Source organism: Anabrus simplex, chromosome 2 (genome assembly GCF_040414725.1).
Source record: "Anabrus simplex isolate iqAnaSimp1 chromosome 2, ASM4041472v1, whole genome shotgun sequence".
Taxonomy (NCBI): domain Eukaryota; kingdom Metazoa; phylum Arthropoda; class Insecta; order Orthoptera; family Tettigoniidae; genus Anabrus; species Anabrus simplex.
In genome coordinates this window covers 845305774-845328478 of record NC_090266.1, presented here as the reverse complement: position 1 = coordinate 845328478, position 22705 = coordinate 845305774, and the positions used below count along the sequence as shown (strand labels likewise).

The following is a 22705-nucleotide window of genomic DNA, read 5'->3' as shown; positions in this document are numbered from 1 at the left end:
GAAGTGGCAAAGTTAGGCCTAAAATCCCACACAGTGCACCGGCGAAAGTGTCGAACACTCTTATATTTGGTGATAGCCAGGCGAGGGGAATTGCGAAGAAAATGAACAATGAAGATATTGCAGCATTGGCCGTCATCTATCCTGGGGCCCCAATCAAGAAGGAATTGGAAAACATGGAGCAGGCAGCAAGAAATCTCGGAAATCATGATGCAGTAGTGATCATCGGCGGGACTATCGACGTAGCACACAACGATGCTAAGAATGTAATTTCTGAACTTAAATGTACACTAGGAAAACTGACTCACACTAACATCTTTGTAGTGAATGTGCCCCACAAGCATGATTTGATTAGAGATTTATGTGTGAACATTGAAGTGGACAAAGTTAATACAGATATGGTTAAAATTTGTAAACATTTTTGTAATACCCAGGTAATTGAATGCAGCAGTTTTGAGACACACTGTTACACAAAGCATGGTCTTCATCCAAACAATTCCAGTAAACAAAGGATAGCAAATATTGTTCTAGATTTTATTAATCTTAAGATATGTACTGTAAGAAAGGCAACTCCCTTGAGTTATAATACTGACCAGGAAAACTAGTAGAAAGAGCCAGCTGTACTTCAAGCTGGCTCAGTCAACTAGAAAATGAAACTCAGGAAAGTAAGGAATTTCAAGTTACCCAAGTGCAACAGTCAAGTTTTAGGGAGGAAGGGGGTCTGAGATTGCTCTTGGTGAACTGTCAGAGTGTAGTAAATAAACAATTAAAATTCAGTACATTGATGGAATCTTATGAGACTGATGTGGTGATAGGAGTGGAATCGTGGTTGAGAGAAGGGGTGGGTAATAGAGAAGTATTTCCAGAAGGGTATACAGTCTATCGTAGAGACCGAGGAGATAAAATGGGAGGGGGTGTTTATTCTGGTGAAGGAAACTTATTGTTCACATGAATGGTTTACCGATGAAAGGGATGAAATATTAGGGATAAAATTAGTTTGTGATAATATGAAGGAGGCGGAAATTATAGGAACATATAGGCCTGGAAGAGAGGAAAGAGACATGGAAATATTTGAGAAAATAATATATTATACTCATAAAAACAATAATAATGATATGGTAATAATTGGGAGAGATCTAAATTGCCTGAAGTTGAATGGAATGGAGCTGCAAGTGAAGCCCATGAACAGAAACTGGCAAATAAGTTAATTTGGGAGGGAGGGTATACACAAGTAGTACAAGAACCAACTCGTCTCAATAACTTACTAGATGTATTCTTGGTTAAAGCATGGGAAATTGTTGAAAAAACTGAGGTAATTGAAGGAATAGGTGACCGTAAGGCTGTAATAATGGATGTAGGACTGGTTCAAAAAAGGCTTAATAAGAGGGCGTACAAGACAAGAAATTGTACAGAAAAACTAAAGTTGATGAATTTGGGACTTACCTTAAATCACAATTCAGTTGTTGGATAAGTGAAGGGAGTAATGTGGATACACTTTGGGCTAACTTTAAAGGAATAAGAAAATTAAAAAGAAAATGTAGAATAGTAAACAGGAAAATCAAAGAGGGTAGGGAGAGTAGAGTAACTAGAAAACAGGTAATGAGGGAACTGAATAGAGTGAAAAAGGAAGCAAAAGAGAATTGTATGAATGGCATACTTCAAGAGGGTAATGACCACAAAGGGAAATGGAAAATGGTGTATTCATATATCAGAAATCAAAAAGGAAAAGGAATCCAAATTCCTACAATGGTGGAAGAAGGGGGTGAACACTATTTAACAGATACTGAGAAAGCAAACTTATTTAGTAGGGAATTCAGAGATTCAGTAGAAGATTGTCAGGAGTTGGAAACCGAAACAGAATATGGAGAGGGAGAGACACATAGGGAAACAAGAAGCTTCTCATTCACAAATGAAGATATTTTCAGAGAAATCCAGCTGCTTCAGCAAGGAAAAGCAGCAGGAAGTGATCAACTTACTGGGGAGGTATTAAAGACATTGGGGTGGTACATAGTGCCTTATTTAAAATTTCTCTTTGACTATGTCATATATAATAGTGTAATACCAAAGGAATGGAAGGAATCTATAATAATACCAATTTATAAAGGAAAGGGTGATAAAAGGTAACCAGAGAACTTCAGACCAATCAGCCTGACCAGTGTAGTTTGTAAAATATTGGTGAGTTTAATATCAAAGTAGATCAGAGGGATATGTGATAATAAAAATTTGTTCATTAGGAGCCAGTATGGATTTGGAAAGAAATTTTCTTGTGAGGCACAACTGGTGGGATTTCAGCAGGACATATCAGATCAGTTGGATTCAGGAGGCCAGTTAGATTGCATAGCCATAGATCTTTCCAAAGCCTTTGATAGAGTGGAACATGGAATATTATTAAAGAAATTGGAGGGAATAGGATTGGACATAAGGGTTACACCTTGGATAAAAACATTTCTAAGTTCAAGGGTTCAGAAAGTCAAAGTAGAAAATAATGTATTGCAGGAAGAGAAAGTTTGGAAAGGAATTGCACAGGGTAGTATAATCAGTCCATTACTTTTCTTAATATACACAAATGATTTAGGGAATAATATAACATCAAACATAAGATTGTATGCAGTTGACATAATTGTTTATAGGAAATAAATAACATTAAGGATTGTTCAGAATTACAAAGGGACCTTGAGAGTATCCAACAATGGGTTGAAGAAAATAATATGAAGGTTAATGGAGGCAAATCAACTGTTACAACATTTACAAACAGGAGTTTTAAAACTGAATTTGAATATACTTTGGATGAGGTAGTTATCCCAAAAGACGGCAAGTGCAAGTACTTAGGTGTGAGATTTGAAAGTAATTTGCACTGGAAGGGTCATGTGGATAACATTGTTGGGAAAGCATACAGATCGTTACCTGTCATAATGAGGCTACTTAAAGGATGCAAAAAAGAATTAAAAGAGAAAAGTTACTTAAGTATGGTTTGTCCATGATTGGAATATGCAAACAGTGTTTGGGATCCTCACCAAGAATACCTAATAAAAGAAATAGATAGTGTGCAGAGGAAAGCAGCAAGATTTGTAACAGGGGATTTCAGGAGAAAGAGTAGTGTATCAGAAATGTTAAAGGAACTTGGGTGGGAATCTTTAAGTAAAGGAAGGGAAAAAACTAGACTTAAAGGATTATATAGAGTCTATACAGAAGAAGAAGCATGGGGAGATATCCGTGTGAGGCTTCAGTTGGAAAATAATTATATCGGCAGGACTGACCACAAGTATAAAATTAGAAGGAATTTTTAGCAGAAGCGATTGGGGTAAATTTTCATTCATTGGGAAGGGCGTGAAGGAGTGGAACAGTTTACCAGGGGTAGTGTTTGATCCTTTTCCAAAATCTGTACAGATATTCAAGAAGAGAATAAACAGCAAGAGAGAAAATGAATGAAATGTTAGTGGGCATTTGACCAGTGTAGGTTATTGTAAAGAAAAAAAAAAAAAAGAAAAAAAAAAGTGTGTGAAAAATTAATTCCATCCCCTGGTCTAAGGAGTTTGGATAGCCAAAGTAGGGGACTGCCTGTAGGGGTGAGGGCCCTGGGACCGCTATGGTAGCTGTGAAGGCCCTTCAGGAACTCTGAAAAGTGGAGGCAAAAGGGGTCTCTGGTTAAGACGCAGCAGGTCGTTATGCTACTTAGGTTCCAAAATGGGTAAAAAATAAATAAGTAAATAAATGCAATGTAAATGTCAATCTTATACCAGTTGTATAGTATTATTTGAAGTAATTCCACATACTGTATATGAGTTGACTATATTTGTAAGTACAGGAGATATTATAAGTAGAATTTTGTAAACAATATAAATTTATTAAGGATGAGCTGTGTGTTTAATAGAAAAAATTGTTAGTGTAAATTGTATAATATTGTATTCTAGGAAAATTTTCTTCTCTTGTTAATCTAAAATTTAGTGCTTGACAATAATGTAGTTTAGTGTACCATTTGCCACCGAGGTAGACACCTCATCTGCAAATAAAGAGATTTTGATTTGAAAGAATCTGAGAAAGAGGAAATCTGTGGAAAAGTCCTTTTCTGAATTCAGTACTTTCATATACTTGTTTCAAGGCATGAATCCTGGTATAGTTTCTCTTGCACAAACTCTCAACTATCCCACAAAGTCTTATTAGTATAGGCTGAGTATCAAGACAGTTATCTAAATGATCAAGACCAACATTATCAAAAGTCTGTGTAACATCCGACATTACTATTGTAAGGTCATTCTTATTCTCCTTTGCTCTTCTTAAACATCTATCCAGGAGGTAGTGGGTTCAAACCCCCCTGTTGGCAGCTCTGAAGATGGTTAGCTTAGGGGCTGGTCAGACAACTGTGCTGTAGTGTCTCTGAAAGAAGGTGGATCTGGATTTGTAGATATAGGCATAGTTTTAAGGCTATTTGTATTTTTTTCTTTTCTTTCTCCAGTGCTTTCGTTTCATTGCCTTTGGGGATAAGAATCTCACCAGTGTACTTAAATTCCTCAATCTCCCATATAATTCTATACATCGTCTCTAACATGTGGGTTGTGTCTGTCTTGTCCAAATCAGTATACTCCGTCTTTTCAAAGAAGATCCTTCAGCCAATCCTAGTTGCTACTTTTTGTAGTGTTTCAGTCTGTTTCACTACCATTTGAAGATTGTCTACAAGGAGAATGACATTGTCGGCAAAGGCCAAGTAATGAAGTGTGATGCCGGTGTTCTTGTAATCAACTCTCACTCCATTTTGGAAGTAATTTCTTTTCTGTTTCCTTCCTTTCCCTAATGTTGTTCTCCAGGATATAACTGAACGAGAGTACAAGGAGAGCATCCGCTTGCTTCACTTTCATCTTTTTCTTAAACATTTTCAAGAGGTCACCCAAGAATTTTAATTGGGGGTATGAGTCTTGTGAGAGTCTGTTATGTCATAGCTAGAGATTTGTCATCGACACTGAATTCCCAGAAAATGTATGTTTTTCCCCTTTTTTCCAGGAATATTTTCTACTTGGCTCTCTCCTGAATTTTCCTAGCAATTTCATCCCTCTTGTATAAGTTCAAGGATTCCAGTTCTTTCTGGTATTTCTCCACAGACTCTTCAGATCTTAATGCAAATCTGGTTTGTAAAAGATGAGGAAAAAAGCCTGTCTGTATGAAAAGGGCTGTGTATGAAAATGTGGGATTGTCCTCCCCTGCCCCTTTGTTTGTGTTTTTATGTTTCTCTCTCACTTTTTTTTTTTTTCATTTGGCTGTACATCGCACTGTCACAGGAAGGTTTTACAGTGATGATGAGATAAGGAAAAGCTAGGGGTGGGAAGAAAGCAACTGTGGCCTTAATTAATGTACAGCCCCAGCATTTGCCTGGTGTGAAAATGGTAATCCATGGAAAACTATCTTCAGGCTGCCGACGGTGGGGTTCGAACCCACTATCTCCCGAGTGCAAGCTGATATCTGTGACCCAAACTGTGCAGCCACTTGCTCAATCATAAAAGTAATTAATGGGACATACAACCAATATTATTATTATTATACATACATACATTCATCACCATTATAGACCGTTATGCCTTTCAGTCTGCAAGCTTCTGTGAATTTACTAAACTTTGCCAAAATCCTCTCTTAGCAACTAGTGCTGTGGCCTCATGTAGTTCAATACTCTTATCTTTAAATCGTTAGAAACTGAGTCTGACCATCATCATCTTGGTCTCCCTCTACTTGTCTTACCCTCCATAACAGAGTCCAATTTTTTTCCTAGCTAACCTATCCTCCTCCATTTGCAACACATGACCCCCCCCCACCACCACCAAAGCGGGTTTATGCGCACAGCTTCATCCATCGAGTTCATTCCTAACTTAGCCCTTTATCTCCTCATTCTGAGTACCCTCCTGCCATTGATCCCACCTGTTTGTACCAGCAATCATCCTCGCTACTTTCATGTCTGTTACTTTCTAACTTATGAATAAGATATCCTTGAGTCCACCAGCTTTCACTCCCCTAAAGCAAAGTTGGTCTGAAAACAGACCAATGTAAAAGTTTCGTCTGGGAGCTGACCTCCTTCTTACAGAATACTGTTGATGGCAACTGCGAGCTCATTGCATTAGCTTTACTACACCTTGATTCAATCTCACTTGCTATAGTACCATCCTGGGAGAACACACATCCTAAATATTTGAAATAATCTACCTGTTCCAGCTTTGTTTTCCTAATTTGATATTCAATTTTCTTGGATTTCTTACCTACTGACATCAGTTTAGTCTTGGAAAGGCCAATTTTCATACCAACTCATTGCACCTATTTTCAAGTTCCAACATACTAGACTGAAGATTTTCGGCACAATTTGCCATTAAGACCAAGTCGTCAGCATAGGCCAGACTGCTTACTACATTTCCACCTACCTCAATCCCTCCCTGCCACTTTATACCTTTCAGCAGATGTTCCATGTAAGCTACGAACAGCAAGGGTGAAAACTTACAGCCTTGCCTAACCCCTGTAAGTACCCTGAACGAAGAACTCATCCTACTGTCAATTCTCACTGCAGCCCAATTGTCAACATAAATGCCTTTGATTAATTTTAATAATCTACCCTTAATCCTCTAGTCCCCCAGTATGGCAAACATCTTTTCCCTCGGTACCTGTCATATGCTTTCTCTAGATCTACGAAACATAACTGTCTATTCCTGTTGTAGCGTTTTTCAATTACCTGGCATATACTGAAAATCTGATCCTGACAGCCCCTCTGTGATCTGAAACCACACTGGTTTTCATCCAACTTCCTCTCAACCACTGATCACACCCTTCCTTCCAAGATGCCAGTGAATACTTTGCCTGGTATACTAATCAATGAGATACCTCGATAGTTGTTGCAATCCTTCCTGTTACAGTAAAATGAAAATGTTGAGGGTCCACCTTTTCAATACAGTAAATATTTATTGATGTGAGTATATATCACATGTCGTTTAAAGAAGATTGGTACTAGTTTCGATGCTCACTGCGCATCATCATCAGCCAATGAATCAATTGAGCAAAACACATCTTATTATTATGAGTTCACCTGAATTACCCATAACACTGTTCATTTCCCTTTTCCCTCCCTTCTTAAGATTCTTTATTACTGTCCAGAAAGGTTTCCCTGCTGCTTGACCTAGCCTTTCCAGGTTATTACCAAAATCTTCCCATGACCTCTTTATGGATTCAACAACTATTTGTTTTGCTCTGTTTTTTTTTTCTTTTTTTTTTTTTTTTCATCTACATACAATTCCCTGTCTGCATCAGCCCTTGTTAGGAGCCATTTCTGATAAGCCTTCTTTTTACATCTACAAGCTGCTCTCACTTCATCATTCCACCAAGATGTTCGCTTTTTCCCATCTTTACACACAGTTGTTCCTAGGCATTCTCTTGCTGTTTCTACTACAGCATCCCTGTATGTCACCCATCTCTTTCTATATCCTGAACCTGCTTGCTGTCCACTGTTTGGAACTTCTCACTAATCATATCCATGTACTTCTGTCTAATTTCCTTGTCCTGGAGATTTTCTACCCTTATTCGTTTGCAGACAGATTTTACTTTCTCTATCCTAGGCCTAGAGATACTTTGTTCACTACAGATCAGATAGTGGTCTGAATCATCGAAAAATCCCCAGAAAACCCTTACATTCCTAACAGATTTCCTGATTTCGAAGTCGGTTAAGATATAGTCTATTATGTAGTCTATTATGGACCTGTTCCGCTACCGTGCGATGTGTAGCGATGAATAGCCTTATACTTGGAGAAGGTATTCATAACTGCTAAACCCATACTAGCACAAAAGTCCAGCAAATGCTTTCCATTCCTATTAGCTTCCATATCTTCCCCACGTTTACCAATCACTCTTTCGTATCCTTCAATTCTATTTCCAACTCTCACATTGAAATCGCCCATTAGCACATCCTATCCTTGCTGTTGACCCTGACTACGATGTCAGTCAATGCTTCATGAAACTTGTCAACTTCATCCTCATCTGCACCGTCACATGGTGAATACGAGACAATTCTTGTCCTAATTCCTCCAACTTCCAAATCTACCCATGTCACAAAACTAATTTAATATAATGGAATCCACCTTTTCAGTACATACAAAACTATTGCACATAAATTATATTACAACATTTGTATTATTATAAAGGTACCGGTCTCGGCATGTTTTCAATGTCATCATCAGCCTTACATAAAACCAAGCAAGAGAATAAATTCACATATAGCAACAATACACACATAGTAGGTAAAATTCGTATAATGGCAAATTTAAAGTAGTTCATATAAAATATCTGAGGATTGCTACGCGTTGGAGGCTTAATAGTCTTGTGTTGTTTTGGTACATGAGTTGAGACACTTTCTGTAAAGTTGTGCTTTGGTATGATAAAACTTTATGGACATGTTAAAATCTTGGTAAGTATCTTATTCATAGAGAAATACAGCACTGAGGAATAAACTGAGCACTGTTTGTTGCATAGTCTTCTTTTCTTAAAGTTGTACTATGTGCATCGGAAGGTGGTTTTTAGTGTACATGTAGGTCCTAGGATGATATGTAGGACCGAGGTTCCTCAGTTCAAGCGGAACGTGAAACCTAGAGAAAACGGAGAGCCAATTTTAATATGGAGTTCTGTAAAGGGCAAGTCAAATGAAGCAAAGGTAGAGAAAGTTAAAGTGTGAGAACTCATCTTGCCGCAGCGTGCCAGGTAGCTTACTCTATGGAGAGGAGCTGACAACTGGAGCAGGTTTGTGGGTAGAGGTAGTTGGGAGATACCCTCGTCATTCGCTCATTTACGTGCCTAACAGAAACTGTGTTGCATGCAAAAATATTTCTGATGAAAAGCCCTACCCTACACTCTGCCTTTCCCTTTTTATTATCCACCAAGTACGCTTTATAATCTCCATCTCTTCCTTGTTATCTCCCCTTACCCAAATATTACTTACTCCTAGCATATCCAGATGCATCCTCTTTGCTGACTCAGCCTGTTCTACTTTCTTTCTTTCTTTCTTTCTTTCTTTCTTTCTTTCTTCCATAATTCCCATTAATATTGATAGCTCCCCATCGAATTCCATTTTGTTTGCCAAGTTGTTTTCAAGGAGTCCCTCATCTGTCAAATGTGAGTGGGTCTCAGTAACTCCCATAGGTCTGAGGCTTGCTTAAAATGTTCCGAGCTCGGTAAATTCATAAAGCAGGATGCTACCCTACTTACACATTGTCCAAGTGAGGATCTCTCCTCTTAACAGCTTAGGGTCCACTGGTGGATTTTATAGGCTTAGCCGCCTGAGCACAAGGAGGGCCGTGACTCAGAATATGTCCGAGATGCCCACTCCCATTCTGTAGCAACTGGTATCCCGACTCTCAGGACCACTTACTAGGCCACTCAGCCGTTGCCCATGGTTCATGAACTGGGATGTGACTACAGTAACGCACACCATGAACCATATTATTATTACTGGTTAAGCATGAGACAGGGTCAAGTATCTCTTGATGTTACCTGGCAGGATAAGTAATTTATCTCTTTACAGTATATCCTCTGCACATAACTATCTAGCCAGGCTGTGTGGCTCAGACGGTTGAGGCGCTGGCCTTCTGATTCCAACTTGGCAGGTTTGATCCTTTCTCATTCCAGTGGTATTTGATGGTGCTCAAATATGTCAGCCTCGTGTTCGTAGATTTACTGGCACGTAAAAGAACTCCTGCAGGACAAAATTCCGGCTGCTCGGATTCTCCAGAAACCGTCAAAATAGTAGTTGGTGGGATGTAAAAACAATAACGTTATCTATCTATCTATCTATCTATCTATCTATCTATCTATCTATCTATCTTTGATGAGCAGAGGGTTAATAACAAGAAACAGGGCTAATACTCGTATGTTTACTATAGGTTGTTTAAAACTAGATTTTAAAAATAAAATTATTACCAACACTTTGTTACTTTTTGGATTTTTGAACAAAATTGAAGTACATATAGAACAGTGAACAAGATTTCCAGGTTCTTAGCTTATCAAGAATTTGGTCAAAATTCTTGGTTAGGCATTCAGAGCTATACTTGGAGCTTATGTGATTTTTATAAAGGCAATTTATGATCTATGAGGATTTCTGAAACAAAGAGGAATGAATAATTTTTCTGCATCTTGTGTAAATTTCGAAGTTTGTATCCTAAGATTTGCTGTTTAGAATAACAATATGCAAGTGTCTGAGAATTGCCTAAGAATTGTCTAAGGTTTGCTGTTTAGGATAATAATATGCAAGTGTCTTCTGTCTATAAATGTCTGTTAAGGAATGAGAACTTAGATTTGTCCCTCCTGCTGTTAGTTTTATGTGTATGTTCAGTCACTCTTTCAGAGAACAACACTGATAGATGAAACATCTCCTTCAACTGGGATGATTTCCCTTTTCAAGTGTGAAATAGTTTGTGGCACCATTTGTATGAGGTTAACAGTGATAATTTAGCATGCAATTCGGTTCTTTATTTAATTGTGCTGGTTTAATATGTTTTTAGGTCAGGAAATTGGTTTGATTTTATGATTCACTTTTCTTCCTCTAGGGGAAGACATCTGTATTGGCATACCTTCCCCAGGCAATATGGTACAACTGGTATACCCTTGCACCTATAACAGAGATTGGCTCTAATGGTTGGATCACTCTGGAGGCTCCCCTTGATACAATTCCATTGCTGGTTCGTGGAGGATATGTTCTACCTATGCAAGCCCCAAATATGACCACTACTGCTAGGTCAGTTCATTATATGTAATACATAATTTTAGTATTGAAAAAAGTGAAGTTTTGTGAAATATTGTTCTCCTTCCTGGTACCAAAAATTAGAATTCAAATTCTGTCTGATCAGATGAAAACAAATTACCAACAGGTTAGTCTATTATAAATTTTTGTTTGAAGAGTAAATTAATTTTATCTGCTATAAAGCCAGCAGAAGTTGGAGGGCTACGATTTTGTCCATTAATTAGGCGATGTACAGTGGGGGGGGAAAGCAGAATTGACATTTATTTCAGTAGTTATTTATTTTTTATTGTATTGGATATTTCAGTGAAGCATGAAGGAGATGACTGTTTGGTTAAAGAAATAAACCTGTTTGGTTCTAAAATATACCGGGCGAGTTGGCTGTGCGGTTACGTGCGCACAGCTGTGAGGTTGCGTCCGGGAGATAGTGGGTTCGAATCCCACCGTCGGCAGCCCTGAAGATGGTTTTCCATGGTTTCCCATTTTCACACCAGGCAAATGCTGGGGCTGTACCTTAATTAAGGCCATGGCTGCTTCCTTCCCACTCCTAGCCCTTTCCTATCCCATCGTCGCCATAAGACCTATCTGTGTTGGTGCGACGTAAAGCCACTAGCAAAAAAAACAAGGAAGTTTTAAAATAACACATCTATAGGTATTTGCATTTTTGATATTTAGTCAGTCACTTGGTTGTGCCATGTAAGTACAATATTTTCCTTCATAAACAACTTACTCCATATTTAAGCTAATAATTAGAAGTAAAGAGTAAAAGAAATGACTTGACTTGCCATACTGCCCCCATTGCAGCTCAGATAGCTGGTTATCAGCTTTTCACTACCATATCCCGAGTTAGCATCTGGTGACTTCTCATAAAATTTGTGACAAACAAAGTTAAGTGGGACAGATTTTTTCCCTGATATCTCTGGTTTCTGCTATCATTTTCATTCTAGTGACATTCTGTATTCATTTGTTATTGCCGTAAAGGTTGGCAGTGGTCTTGTCAGCAAGCACATCCCTTTACTTCTTTGTTAATCAAGGCTTTATCACCTCACTCAGCACTTTGCTTGAACCACATTAGTAGATTATTTTAGATTATTTTCAGTGGTTAGTAACATGCAGTAAAATGTCAGGAATGGTACAGTAGGAAAGCCACAGTGTTAGGAGCAGACGTGATGCTTTTTTGATTTTCTTGTGGTCATTGTCAGTAGAATTCGAACATGAGTTATTGTTTCATCTTATGTCATCTGTAGATGGCAGATCCTTATGCACTTAAAACGGCAAAATATGCATGCGCCTATGCACTAAAAAACACAAATACAGTATATGCACTATTTCATACTCTGCAAAATACTTGTTTTTCCTCTATGTATAAAGTTGGTTCTCCAAATATCCACAGCTGAGGTAGAATACTTGTAGCTTGTAGCTGATTTTCCTTTTGGCATGACTTCTAGTGGTAAAAAAAAAAAAAGTAAACTCGTGTCCTCATCCCGAGGTGGTGCAGCTCTTTTCAGGCACACCCCCAATGGTGGTGAGCTCCATGTACCATTTCAACCACATACCAGCCCTCTTGCCGTCCTTAAATTTCTGGCAGTACTGGGAATCGAACCCAGACCCCTGAGGACAGCATCTAATAACACTAATGATTATGCTACGGAGGCGGACACTTCTAATGGTTACTGGTCTTCATATAATGAAGAAATGAAAGTATAGGTTATAGATCCAACATAGGGGCAGCTCCAACGAGCTCATAATGCACTGAACAGCCTTGCCAATGTTGGTGTATTATCCACAGATACTGAATAACGCCAAAGATGAATGATTTGTTAGAGCTACAAAATATTTTAATTGTCTGGACAAGACAATTGGTCTGAATTGGTTAGGTCCTGCTAGTGTCAAGACCATAGGAACAAAAAAAATGGTGGCATTGTTTAGTTTCAGGCTGCCTCTGTTTCTATAATTCTTCTATATCAGTAAGAATATATTTTGGGGGAGGTAGGTTGGTTCCTGTCAAGCATCGAGGAAGGATCTCTCCTCTCTGCTACTTCAGGTATCATAAAACATTATTTTCCGATGATTTCAATACCATTCGCCACCAAAAAAATTTACGCATTATCAAGCTCTTGTTAATATTGTCGACTGTCAACAACAATGCATTGTTAAGGCTTTCAGCAGTGAATGGAATTTTTTGCATTGTTGTACCAATTTTAATTTCAGTATACATGTTATTTATACAAAATAACATTAAAAACTGCAATTGTGCATGTATGTCCAGAATATGTTCATATTTCATATGTATGCATTTATATGCTCTGTAAAACTTAGCCATTCAATTACAAATGGTATAAATTGCCTTTATTTCTTATGGGAATATTATATCTTGAAACAAACAAAACATGCAAATATGCCAAAATCTGCTCTCTAGTCATCTTCCAAACCATCTGAACCGCCATACTTCTGAAAGTATTGTGCTGTCAAGTCATATGAAACAGTATCCAGTAATTGGGCGATAGTGGGTTCGAGCCCCACTGTTGGCAGCCCTGAAGATTGTTTTCCATGGTTTCCCCTTTTTCACACCAGGCAAATGCTGTACCTTAAGGCCACGGCCGCTTCCTTCCAATTCCTAGGCCTTTCCTATTCCATCGTCGCTGTAAGATATATCTGTGTCGGTGCGACGTAAAGAAATAAATGTCATATGAAATCCGTCCTTAGATCATTTTAATCGCCGGGCTGAGTGGCTCAGACGGTTAAGGCGCTGGCCTTCTGACCCCAACTTGGCAGGTTCGATCCTGGCTCAGTCCGGTGGTATTTGAAGGTGCTCAAATACGTCAGCCTCGTGTCGGTAGATTTACTGGCACGTAAAAGAACTCCTGCGGGACTAAATTCCGGCACCTCGGCGTCTCCGAAAACCGTAAAGGAGTAGTTAGTGGGACGTAAAACAAATAACATTATTATTATTAGATCATTTTAATCCTCTAGCAGATCATATCAGGTTATGATCATTGTTCCTTTCCTTAAAGTTCCTTGTACCATCCATTGAGATACCATACCAGTTATTTAAAGCAGACTTATTACTGCAAATATTTATTTAAATCAGACTTATTACTACAAATATGTATGGTTTCTAGCATACAATAGGAATTAGATCTTCAGGATTGTTTCATGAGTACAACAAACTCCTGGTTATTTGTACATGTCCTCACACGTACAAAAAATCTAAAAAATATGGATAATCCAATTCAATGAAAATTCATGGAATAACTTGACTCTCTCTGCACATTGTACTGGTGATGATGACTACTTCATTTTTTTAAATTTTGTTTTTGGTTGAATCAGAGTAGAAGTGCAACATCAAACTCTTCCATATGTAGACTTTTTAAAATTAGTATATTTTTAAACTTGTACTATTACTGTTTTCTTACAAAATTCTTTTCAAAAAAATACCGATGGCATTCCTTAATCTACAGCCAACTTAGAAGCTGAATGTCCTTTCTCAAATTTTTCTCTAACTTCCAGTTTTTGTTCAACTGTTTTTGTACTTTTCTCTGCCATTATGAGATAAAACTGAAGACCAGTTAACAAGAGAAATTTTCAAAGAGACCCTAGACCGATAAAAGTGGATACAGTACTCTTATTATCACACAGTGCAGGATTTATTGCTGTCATAAAAGCTACATTTCTTTACAACTCAAATTAGGGAGAGCCTAGTTCAAAAGCAGGAAAAATAATCTACAGTACAATACATGTTTTTTTTTTTTTTTTTTTTTTAAGGTTACATGAAAGACTCGCAAACTGGATAACCAGCACTCAAATAATCAGGCGCTTACTGTATTCAGCGCTGCAGAGCATTTCTCTCTTCATTCATTATATGTCATTGAATAATATTGAGAAATATGCTTCTCTTCACCATTGCTCGAGATCAATTTTTCTGCATTTGCTAAATCCAGCCTGGAATGTATAGTAACTCGAAGAAAGAATGAGCACACTCTTGATAACTGTTTTGGTCATGTCCTAACAGTGGGATTACAGCAGTGTCAGGGATTGTAAATATGTATTGTGAGGTTACTCTACTGTTTCCTCTGAGTTTTGACTCTGCTCAAGAACTAAAAAAGAAAGAAATTTAAAATATGCCCTGAGAGTTAACTTCAGTCTGTACAAATAAAAATAAATGGCAGTGTGTCAGAAAGAAACAAAGTGAGTATGGAAGCTGGTGTTAGCTATGCAGGTAGAGACACTAGGTTGAACTGACAGTGTAGCAATTGGGATCTGGCGTAGGTTCATATCCTCCTAGCAAGCTCTTTTTTGTCAGTTTCATTATACTGATTCCTCGTATCTAGGAGATATGGTACTGATTCCCTAAAGGTTTGCCCTTGTGCTCAAGGACTAAACAAAAAATAAAATAAAATTGTGTCTTGAGACTTAACATCAGTCTCTACAAATAAAACAAACCAGAAACAAACAAACACAAATCATTATCAAGTCTGCTGACTCTCGTGCTATATGGCCACCTGAGGTTGATTGGGCACAGAAGCAGCGAGGATCTGGAAGAACCCTGCCTTAAGGGCTAGTTCTTCCCAAAAGTTCAGCACTTTTGTCTTCAGCTCTTCCTTTGAGGTTGGGCGATGGTGACGTTCCCGCAGAGTCCTCTACACTAGTCCCCATGCATTCTCATTGGGTGTTCAGGTCAGGACTATTCGGAGGCCAAGGTATCGTCAGTGTTGAATTACCTTTGAGGTGTGAACTGGGTGATTATCCTGATGGAAGCTAATATGCTGCCCTCTGGGGTAATTTATGTCCAATGCTTGAATGAACTAGAGACTCAAAAACTATTCATAAATCTTGGCGTTGAGAGTTCCTGGAATTCTCAACAGCACCCAGCCCATGAGAGGTAAACCAATCCTAGCAATGAATGCCCACGTCTGTGAAAGGTTGTGAAGTATGTAGCGTCATACAGTACTTTTTGTTGGGTTCACGGTATATGGAGATCAGCCTAGGACCTCCACAGGAAAATATTAATCAAATTTGCGATGTTTGGATCTGTTTTATGTCTGTGTCCACATACGCCTCTGCAGGAGGTACAAAGCAGCCTGCTGTGCATCATACTACTGAACTTGGATGGATGAACATTATAAGTGGTGTGTATTTCTTCATTTACCAGATTAATAAGAGCTAATGTGAACTTGAATTCCTTACATTCCATCATTCCATTGCCCAGAATAATCAAATAACGTAAGCCATCCAGCCAATATATTTTCAATAGCGTCTGAACCATTGTTGATGGATTTCTTCATCCACAGATATCCTGCAAGGCACTTATACTATACTGTGTGCCCATTCCCTTTTTGAACAACTGTACAAAAGTGTGACTGTAGTGAACTGCGTCAGGTAGTGTTAGAAGTCAATTGAATATGTGCCAAATGTTATGAATATTGTTACATAAATGTTAGTAGATTGCAAATTCTCTGTTTCATTTTCAGATTTCATACCTTATGATCACACATCATTTGGAAGTTGCATTTGTAGTCTGGAATTGACCTATAAAAAATAGCCTATTAGCTCGTTGCTCAGAAGTTCAATTTCAATTTTTTTTTTTTTTTCGAGGTTGAGTTAGATGTGCCTTGCTAGGAACTACTCAGAAAATTTTAAAAAATCTAGTGAACTCGCCAAGTTCTCCACTTTAATACATTTAAAATAAGCTACTATAATGTAGTTTGTTCTCATAACACTAGGTATGTTGCAAATAAAGTACAAAAAGGTATCAACAATTTAAAAAACACATAGATTGTCCAACCCTACGCTGATTTATAGTAACGTGAACACTTCTCTGATTCACGATTTTGTTATAATTTAATCTATATAATATACCAGTTCAGTTATTTGAGGGAAGTGTAGGTGGTAAGAACGGTAGCGGTAGACCAAGACTTTAATATGACAAAGAGATTAGAGTACTGTAGATGTAGGATGTAGTAGTTATGTAGAAGTGAAAAGGTTAACATAGGATAGAGTGGCATGGAGAGCTGCATGAAACCAGTCTCTGGACTGATGACCTAAACAACAATATACCAGATGATTTGTTTCTGATCATTTGAATGTGTTGTACTGCAAGTCAAGTCAGGAACCAAAACAAATATCTGTCTATGACGAGGCTAAACTTTCTGCCCCTTCCTCAGTATCGCATGGTGACATAGCAATGCACTGACTGACTTACTGAGAGAGAAACTTGCAGTACACATACGCAGGGTGGTTACATCTATTATCTCAATACAAAATACGTAAGAAAGTGGCTGCTCGTGAACTTTGAATTCGGCACGAGTCATGTAAACACTGCAAGCAGACACGCCAGTCATGTACACTCTTTCGTTAACAACTTCTTCCATGGTCCTGTGCTAGTTATCAAACCATGATCTTCATTAAACATTCTATAAACATTTAACCATTTTTGCTCTTATGTCGACAGTTTGTCGACCTGCCCTGAAGGCTGTAGCAGTTCCTAAGTCGACCCTACACCAACAAGGTATTTATGTGCATTCTCCTCCCATCTAATGTGCCTTTTCAGAACTCTCAGCACTCAGATAGGTTTGTAGATGTACTATGTTTAGTTTACTTGTGGAATTCGTTTGAGGAGATTACCTCATTTTGTTATCTAAGTAAAGTGCTTATTTTTCAAGCGCCATGCCATGCCAGGTGTGTATATTACAGATGCAAATATTGGCTGTTTACCGTACTGTGAACTATGATCCTTTCTCATGTGATATCAGAGATTTATTTTGTATTCTCAAGCCCAATTATGAGTTGAAGCTCAAATGAATAAGCTATATCTAGTTATTGTCCAGCTCCATGGCTGAATGGTTAGCGTGCTGGCCTTTGGTCACAGGGGTCCTGAGTTTGATTCTTGGCAGGGTCGTGAATTGTAACCACCATTGGTTTTAATTTCTCTGGCACGGGGGCTGGGTGTATGTGTCGTCTTCATCATCATTTTATCCTCCTCATGTCCGGCTCCATGGCTAAATGGTTAGCGTGCTGGCCTTTGGCCACAGGGGTCCCGGGTTCGATTCCCGGTGGGGTCGGGAATTTTAACCATCATTGGTTAATTTCGCTGGCACAAGGGCTGGGTGTATGTGTCGTCTTCATCATCATTTCATCTTCATCACGACGCGCAGGTCACCTACGGGTGTCAAATCGAAAGACCTGCACCTGGCGAGCCGAACATGTCCTCGGACATTCCCGGCGCTAAAAGCCATACGCCATTTCATTTTTCATTTTTTTATCCTCCTCATGATGTGCAGGTCGCCTACGGGAGTCAAATCGAAAGACCTGCACCTGGCGAGCCGAAGATATCCTCGGACACTCCCGGTACCAAAAGCCATACACCATTTCATTTCATCTAATTATTATAGGATATAGATCCCATCCGATGTTGAATTCATGCTACTTCTCTGTGAAGTTTTTTGAATCAGAGAGTGAAAATGGTCAAGTCTCTCCACTTTTATTTGCTCTGAAGTATGTACAGGCAATTCAATAATCCCAGCAGACAGACCTGCACATTACATACCGATAGAAGCCATTATGACCTACTGGAGCACATGGCAGGGCAGAATGGCTAACTTTAGGGCACAGATGTCTCTGCAAAGGCATTGCCTGTGTTTATTCAGTGATTCATTTGAAACAGTGAGTGGTAACTTCTATAAGGTCATGGTTTAAATTAGCTTTGTATAAGTAGAATACAGGTTGTATTCGGGAGATGGTGGGTTCGAAGATGGTTTTCCATTTTCACGCCCGTCAGGTACTGAGCCTGTACCTTAATTAAAGCCACAGATGCTACCTTTGCAATCCTAGCCATTTCCCATTGCTGCGTCGTGCGATGTGTTAGTACGACGTTATACCATTGGCAAAAAAAAAAAAAAAAAGTGTTTTCCCCCTATAAATTATGATGATCAGTATAGATGAGATGCCACTACTTTAACAGAAACCACATTGGTATTAGTTGACTTAATTTAAAATCGATATGGTCAAATGCTTTTATTCTTAACGATGAATGCCATGACATAGTTTCTAATTGTGAAATAGGTTTCCTGAGATATAGTGACAGGCAGTATTAAGTCCTATACTTGCTACCTCCACAACAGATGAAGGAACTATTTCCTGCTTGTTTACTCCCAGGCAGCAAGACCGAGAGTGAGCACACTTTTCTTGAACAGATGGACACTTTAATATCCTAGACCAGGCATTATCAGTTTTGTTTTCTTGCGCCACATTGATGGCTGAGCAACGGTGGTTGTGTATGTGTCTGTCTGTCTCTGCACTGTGGTGGGTTGATTGAGAGCACCAAAATGAGAATTACTCTGATATTGAGGGGAAAAGAAATATTCTTCTACAATAAGTAAAGCAAAGAATTAGATTGTGTTACTAGGACAACAATTATAGTTATTAATTATGGCTTATGCCAGTTTATTCATTTTTATTGGTTTTGTAATTTCTGTCTGCATTTTAATACAAAAATGTAGTTTACTTTTGAAAGAAAGCCTTCTTTTCTCTGTTATATAAGAATCAAGGTGAAAAATTATTTTCATTTTGTATAGTTTCAGGTATAAAATGTATTATTAATACATGTGTTTATTATTTGACATGTATCAAACACAAGAATAATATTACCCAAATGTACTTTTTGCATCACTTTTAAAAAATATTATGGCACAGGGAAGATAAGTGCTTTTTATGTTAATTGTATCGTTTTAAATTATGGTACCGATTCAGGGTTGACTGCATGTCAGGACACCACTATGATCACTTTGATTTGACCCCCTGTGGATGGGGGATGATATTCTCTGTCTCTCGTAAGAGGCTACTAAAACGGGCAACACCCTCTGTGGGGGAGACACAGACGAAGAATACACCCACGGTATCACCTGCCTGTCATAAGAGACAACTAAAAGGGACAACCTAGGGATGTTTTTGGAACCATTACATTACCTGTGATCAGTACCATCACGTGAGGAACACCATAGGTCAGCGTTACTTGTGATTAGTACCACTATGTGAGCAACACCATGAGAATATGTTACCTGAGATTAGTACCACTATATCAGGAACACCATGGGTCTAAATTACCTGTGGTTTAATTTTTTTATTTTTTTTTGCTAGGGGCTTTACGTCGCACCGACACAGATAGGTCTTATGGTGACGATGGGATAGGAAAGGCCTAGGAGTTGGAAGCAAGCGGCCGTGGCCTTAATTAAGGTACAGCCCCAGCATTTGCCAATTACCTGTGATTAGTACCACTATATGAGGAACACCATGGGTCTACGTTACCTGTGATTAGTACCACTATGTGAGGAATACCACGATTCTGGGCATTGCCTGAGATTAGTACCATTATGGGAGGAACTCCAGGGGTCTGCGTTAACTGTGTGTTGTACTATTATGTGAGGAACACTATTGGTCAGCTTTACCTGTGAGTAGTACCATTATGTGAGAAATATCATTGGTCTACATTACCTGTGATTAGTACCACTATGTGAGGAACACCCTGAGTCTATGTTACCTATGATTTGTACTACTGTGTGAGGAACACCATGAGTCTATGGTCTATGTTACCTGTGATTAATAGCACTGTATGAGGAACACCATGGTTCTACTTTACCTGTGATTAGTACTATTATAAGGGACCAGTGACCTGGATTTTGGACCCCTTTGGACAACGAGCATCATTGATATATAATGTTTGCTTTAGAAGCCATTTCTTGTTCCATTTATACCATTGTTTTAAGTTATATTATGGGAAGGTGGGGCATTGAGGAACTGATCTACTGATTGTCTGAAGTTCATTATAATTTTTCATTGTCGTCTTTTTTGAATTCTAATCAGGTAGCAAGTCATGTTGTAACACAGAAGCTGATTTTTAGAGTGAGGACTGAGTTTTCACTTGTACTGTAGAATTATAATGTTCAACACCCCCAAGGCTTAAGTAAGTGCATGGCAAAAATTGACTGACAAGGAGAAACCAGTGTATGTCAGATCCTGTCCTATTTTTATGCTAACATTTTAACTTTTCACTTGTTTAGATGTCTGAAGAATAGATTTGATGTTTCTGAAGTCTTTGATACCTTCTAACAAGGAACATCTTCAAAATATCACAATTGAGGGTAACTACTCTTAAATTCATTTTGTCATACCAACAGATTATTATATCTTACATATTGTACCAGAAACGCTGGTGCAACATTGATTTTGAAGTATTTCGAACTTTAAAGTATGTGCAAAGCGAGCAGCTGGCTACAGCGATCATGTGGCGAGTTACATAGGAGCCAGCTCCAACTCACCCAGGCTAAGTTATGTCATTCATCGAACTTTCCATACTATCTACCCTTAATAACTCGTATATTAATTATGGTACAAATATGAGAGTAACATCACCTTACACCCCATTTTAATACCTGCAATACTACCAAGTTTCATTAAAATCCATTACAGATTAAGAAAGTTATTGAGAGGAATTAAACAGCTGCAGTCTCTACGCCTTCAGTGTATAAGAGACGTGAGAATTGGACACAAATCAGTGTAGTCCCACAATCCAACCTGTATGGTTGACTGCTGGTGGTTGTCACTGCAATAATATGTTGAAGTTGTAGAGTAGAAGTCTTCGATACTTTGCAAAAATCTTATTATATTTCTCTGTCTTCGGACTTAGGTGTGTAGTTAGTGAGTGCGATACATTGAACATTTTCAAGTGAATAAAATCTTTGTGTATCAGAACTTACAATTCAAATGTTCACAAACTGTTCATTGATACTTAGAGTTTTCACAAATAAAATTTTGAATTACTAGGAACTTTGTTAACTTGACATTGCTAGTCTTCGTGTGAAATAGTTTCACATTATTTGTGAACCCAGGACACTGTGTGGACGAAACCGATTTTCGCTATTCATAAATTGAGTTAACAGTATTAATCTATATCTTTAAACACAATCTTGTGCGTGAATGGGACTAATTTTGCTCAGTAGTTTGGATTGTAACAGTGCCGTATATAAATGTAAGGTGTGTGTGAACGGGACTAATTTCACACATTAAGCATTTGACTTGTAACACCCAGTTGAAGTGTTTGTCATTTAAGTCAATGTGAATAATAATACTATGGCATCTAGCAGTATTCATTTCAATGAATAAACTCTCCAAATAACTGTAAATAGAATCAAAGTGATCTTGAAATCCTAGAGGACCCGATGAGTGTTTACGTCCTCAATTCTCCAAACATTTAAAGCACTAATTACCTTAGTTTTTGTGTGCTTAATTTCACAAGTGCAAGTAATTTTAGGAAGTGTGGATATTCGATTCCATTAACATTCGGCTGCAAAAATCTTATTTGAGTTTAATATTTCGTCGCAAGTTAGAGACTAGTGCAGTTCACTTTAACCCCTTCAGTGGCAGGTTCTGGCAGACCTCCTGTGCCAGGAAAGTGAGAGTTTTTTCGGAGGAAATTATTTATTTTCAGGAAGCAAGGAATGAGTAACAAATATTAAGGGAACACATTCATATATTATTCAAGGTTAATAAAAACTTACTTTACACTCTATTTACACATTTTTTTTACAGTAGGCCTGTGATATGGTTTCGTAAAATATTGGTGTTTTGAGAATACTGTCCTGTGAACAATACATTTTTATTTCAGGCTTTTGTATTATTCCCAACAACAATAACGCAATAAACTGCCAAATTTCGTAAGAGTTTTTTTTTTCCAAAACTGTGCCCTTGCATGCGGAGTTTATTTATTTACTTTTAGCACAGGGTCTACGAATTTCTTTTCGGTCACTGTCAAATTTACTATTTCATCCGTTTAGAAACAGTTCAAAGCAGTCAATCGCACTCACCTCTGGTAATAATCCAACCCTCACACCAGGATTTCCCGTAAATGGAATTATATTAGATCGCACATTATCCCCAGGCTCACACTTTTTCCACACGAATGTATATTCA

The 22705-nt window shown here is 38.2% G+C and overlaps 1 protein-coding gene across 3 annotated transcripts in view; it reads left to right on the top strand.

Moving 5' to 3' along the window:
* The window catches only part of LOC136864504 (lysosomal alpha-glucosidase), a 350034-nt gene that overhangs the window by 295763 nt on the left and 31566 nt on the right, over positions 1-22705 (top strand). For all 3 annotated transcript variants that reach the window (XM_068226300.1, XM_067141562.2, XM_068226301.1), the window contains one exon: positions 10551-10738. In XM_068226300.1, the coding sequence (XP_068082401.1) occupies positions 10551-10738 (188 nt within the window). The remainder of the gene's footprint in view (positions 1-10550; positions 10739-22705) is intronic.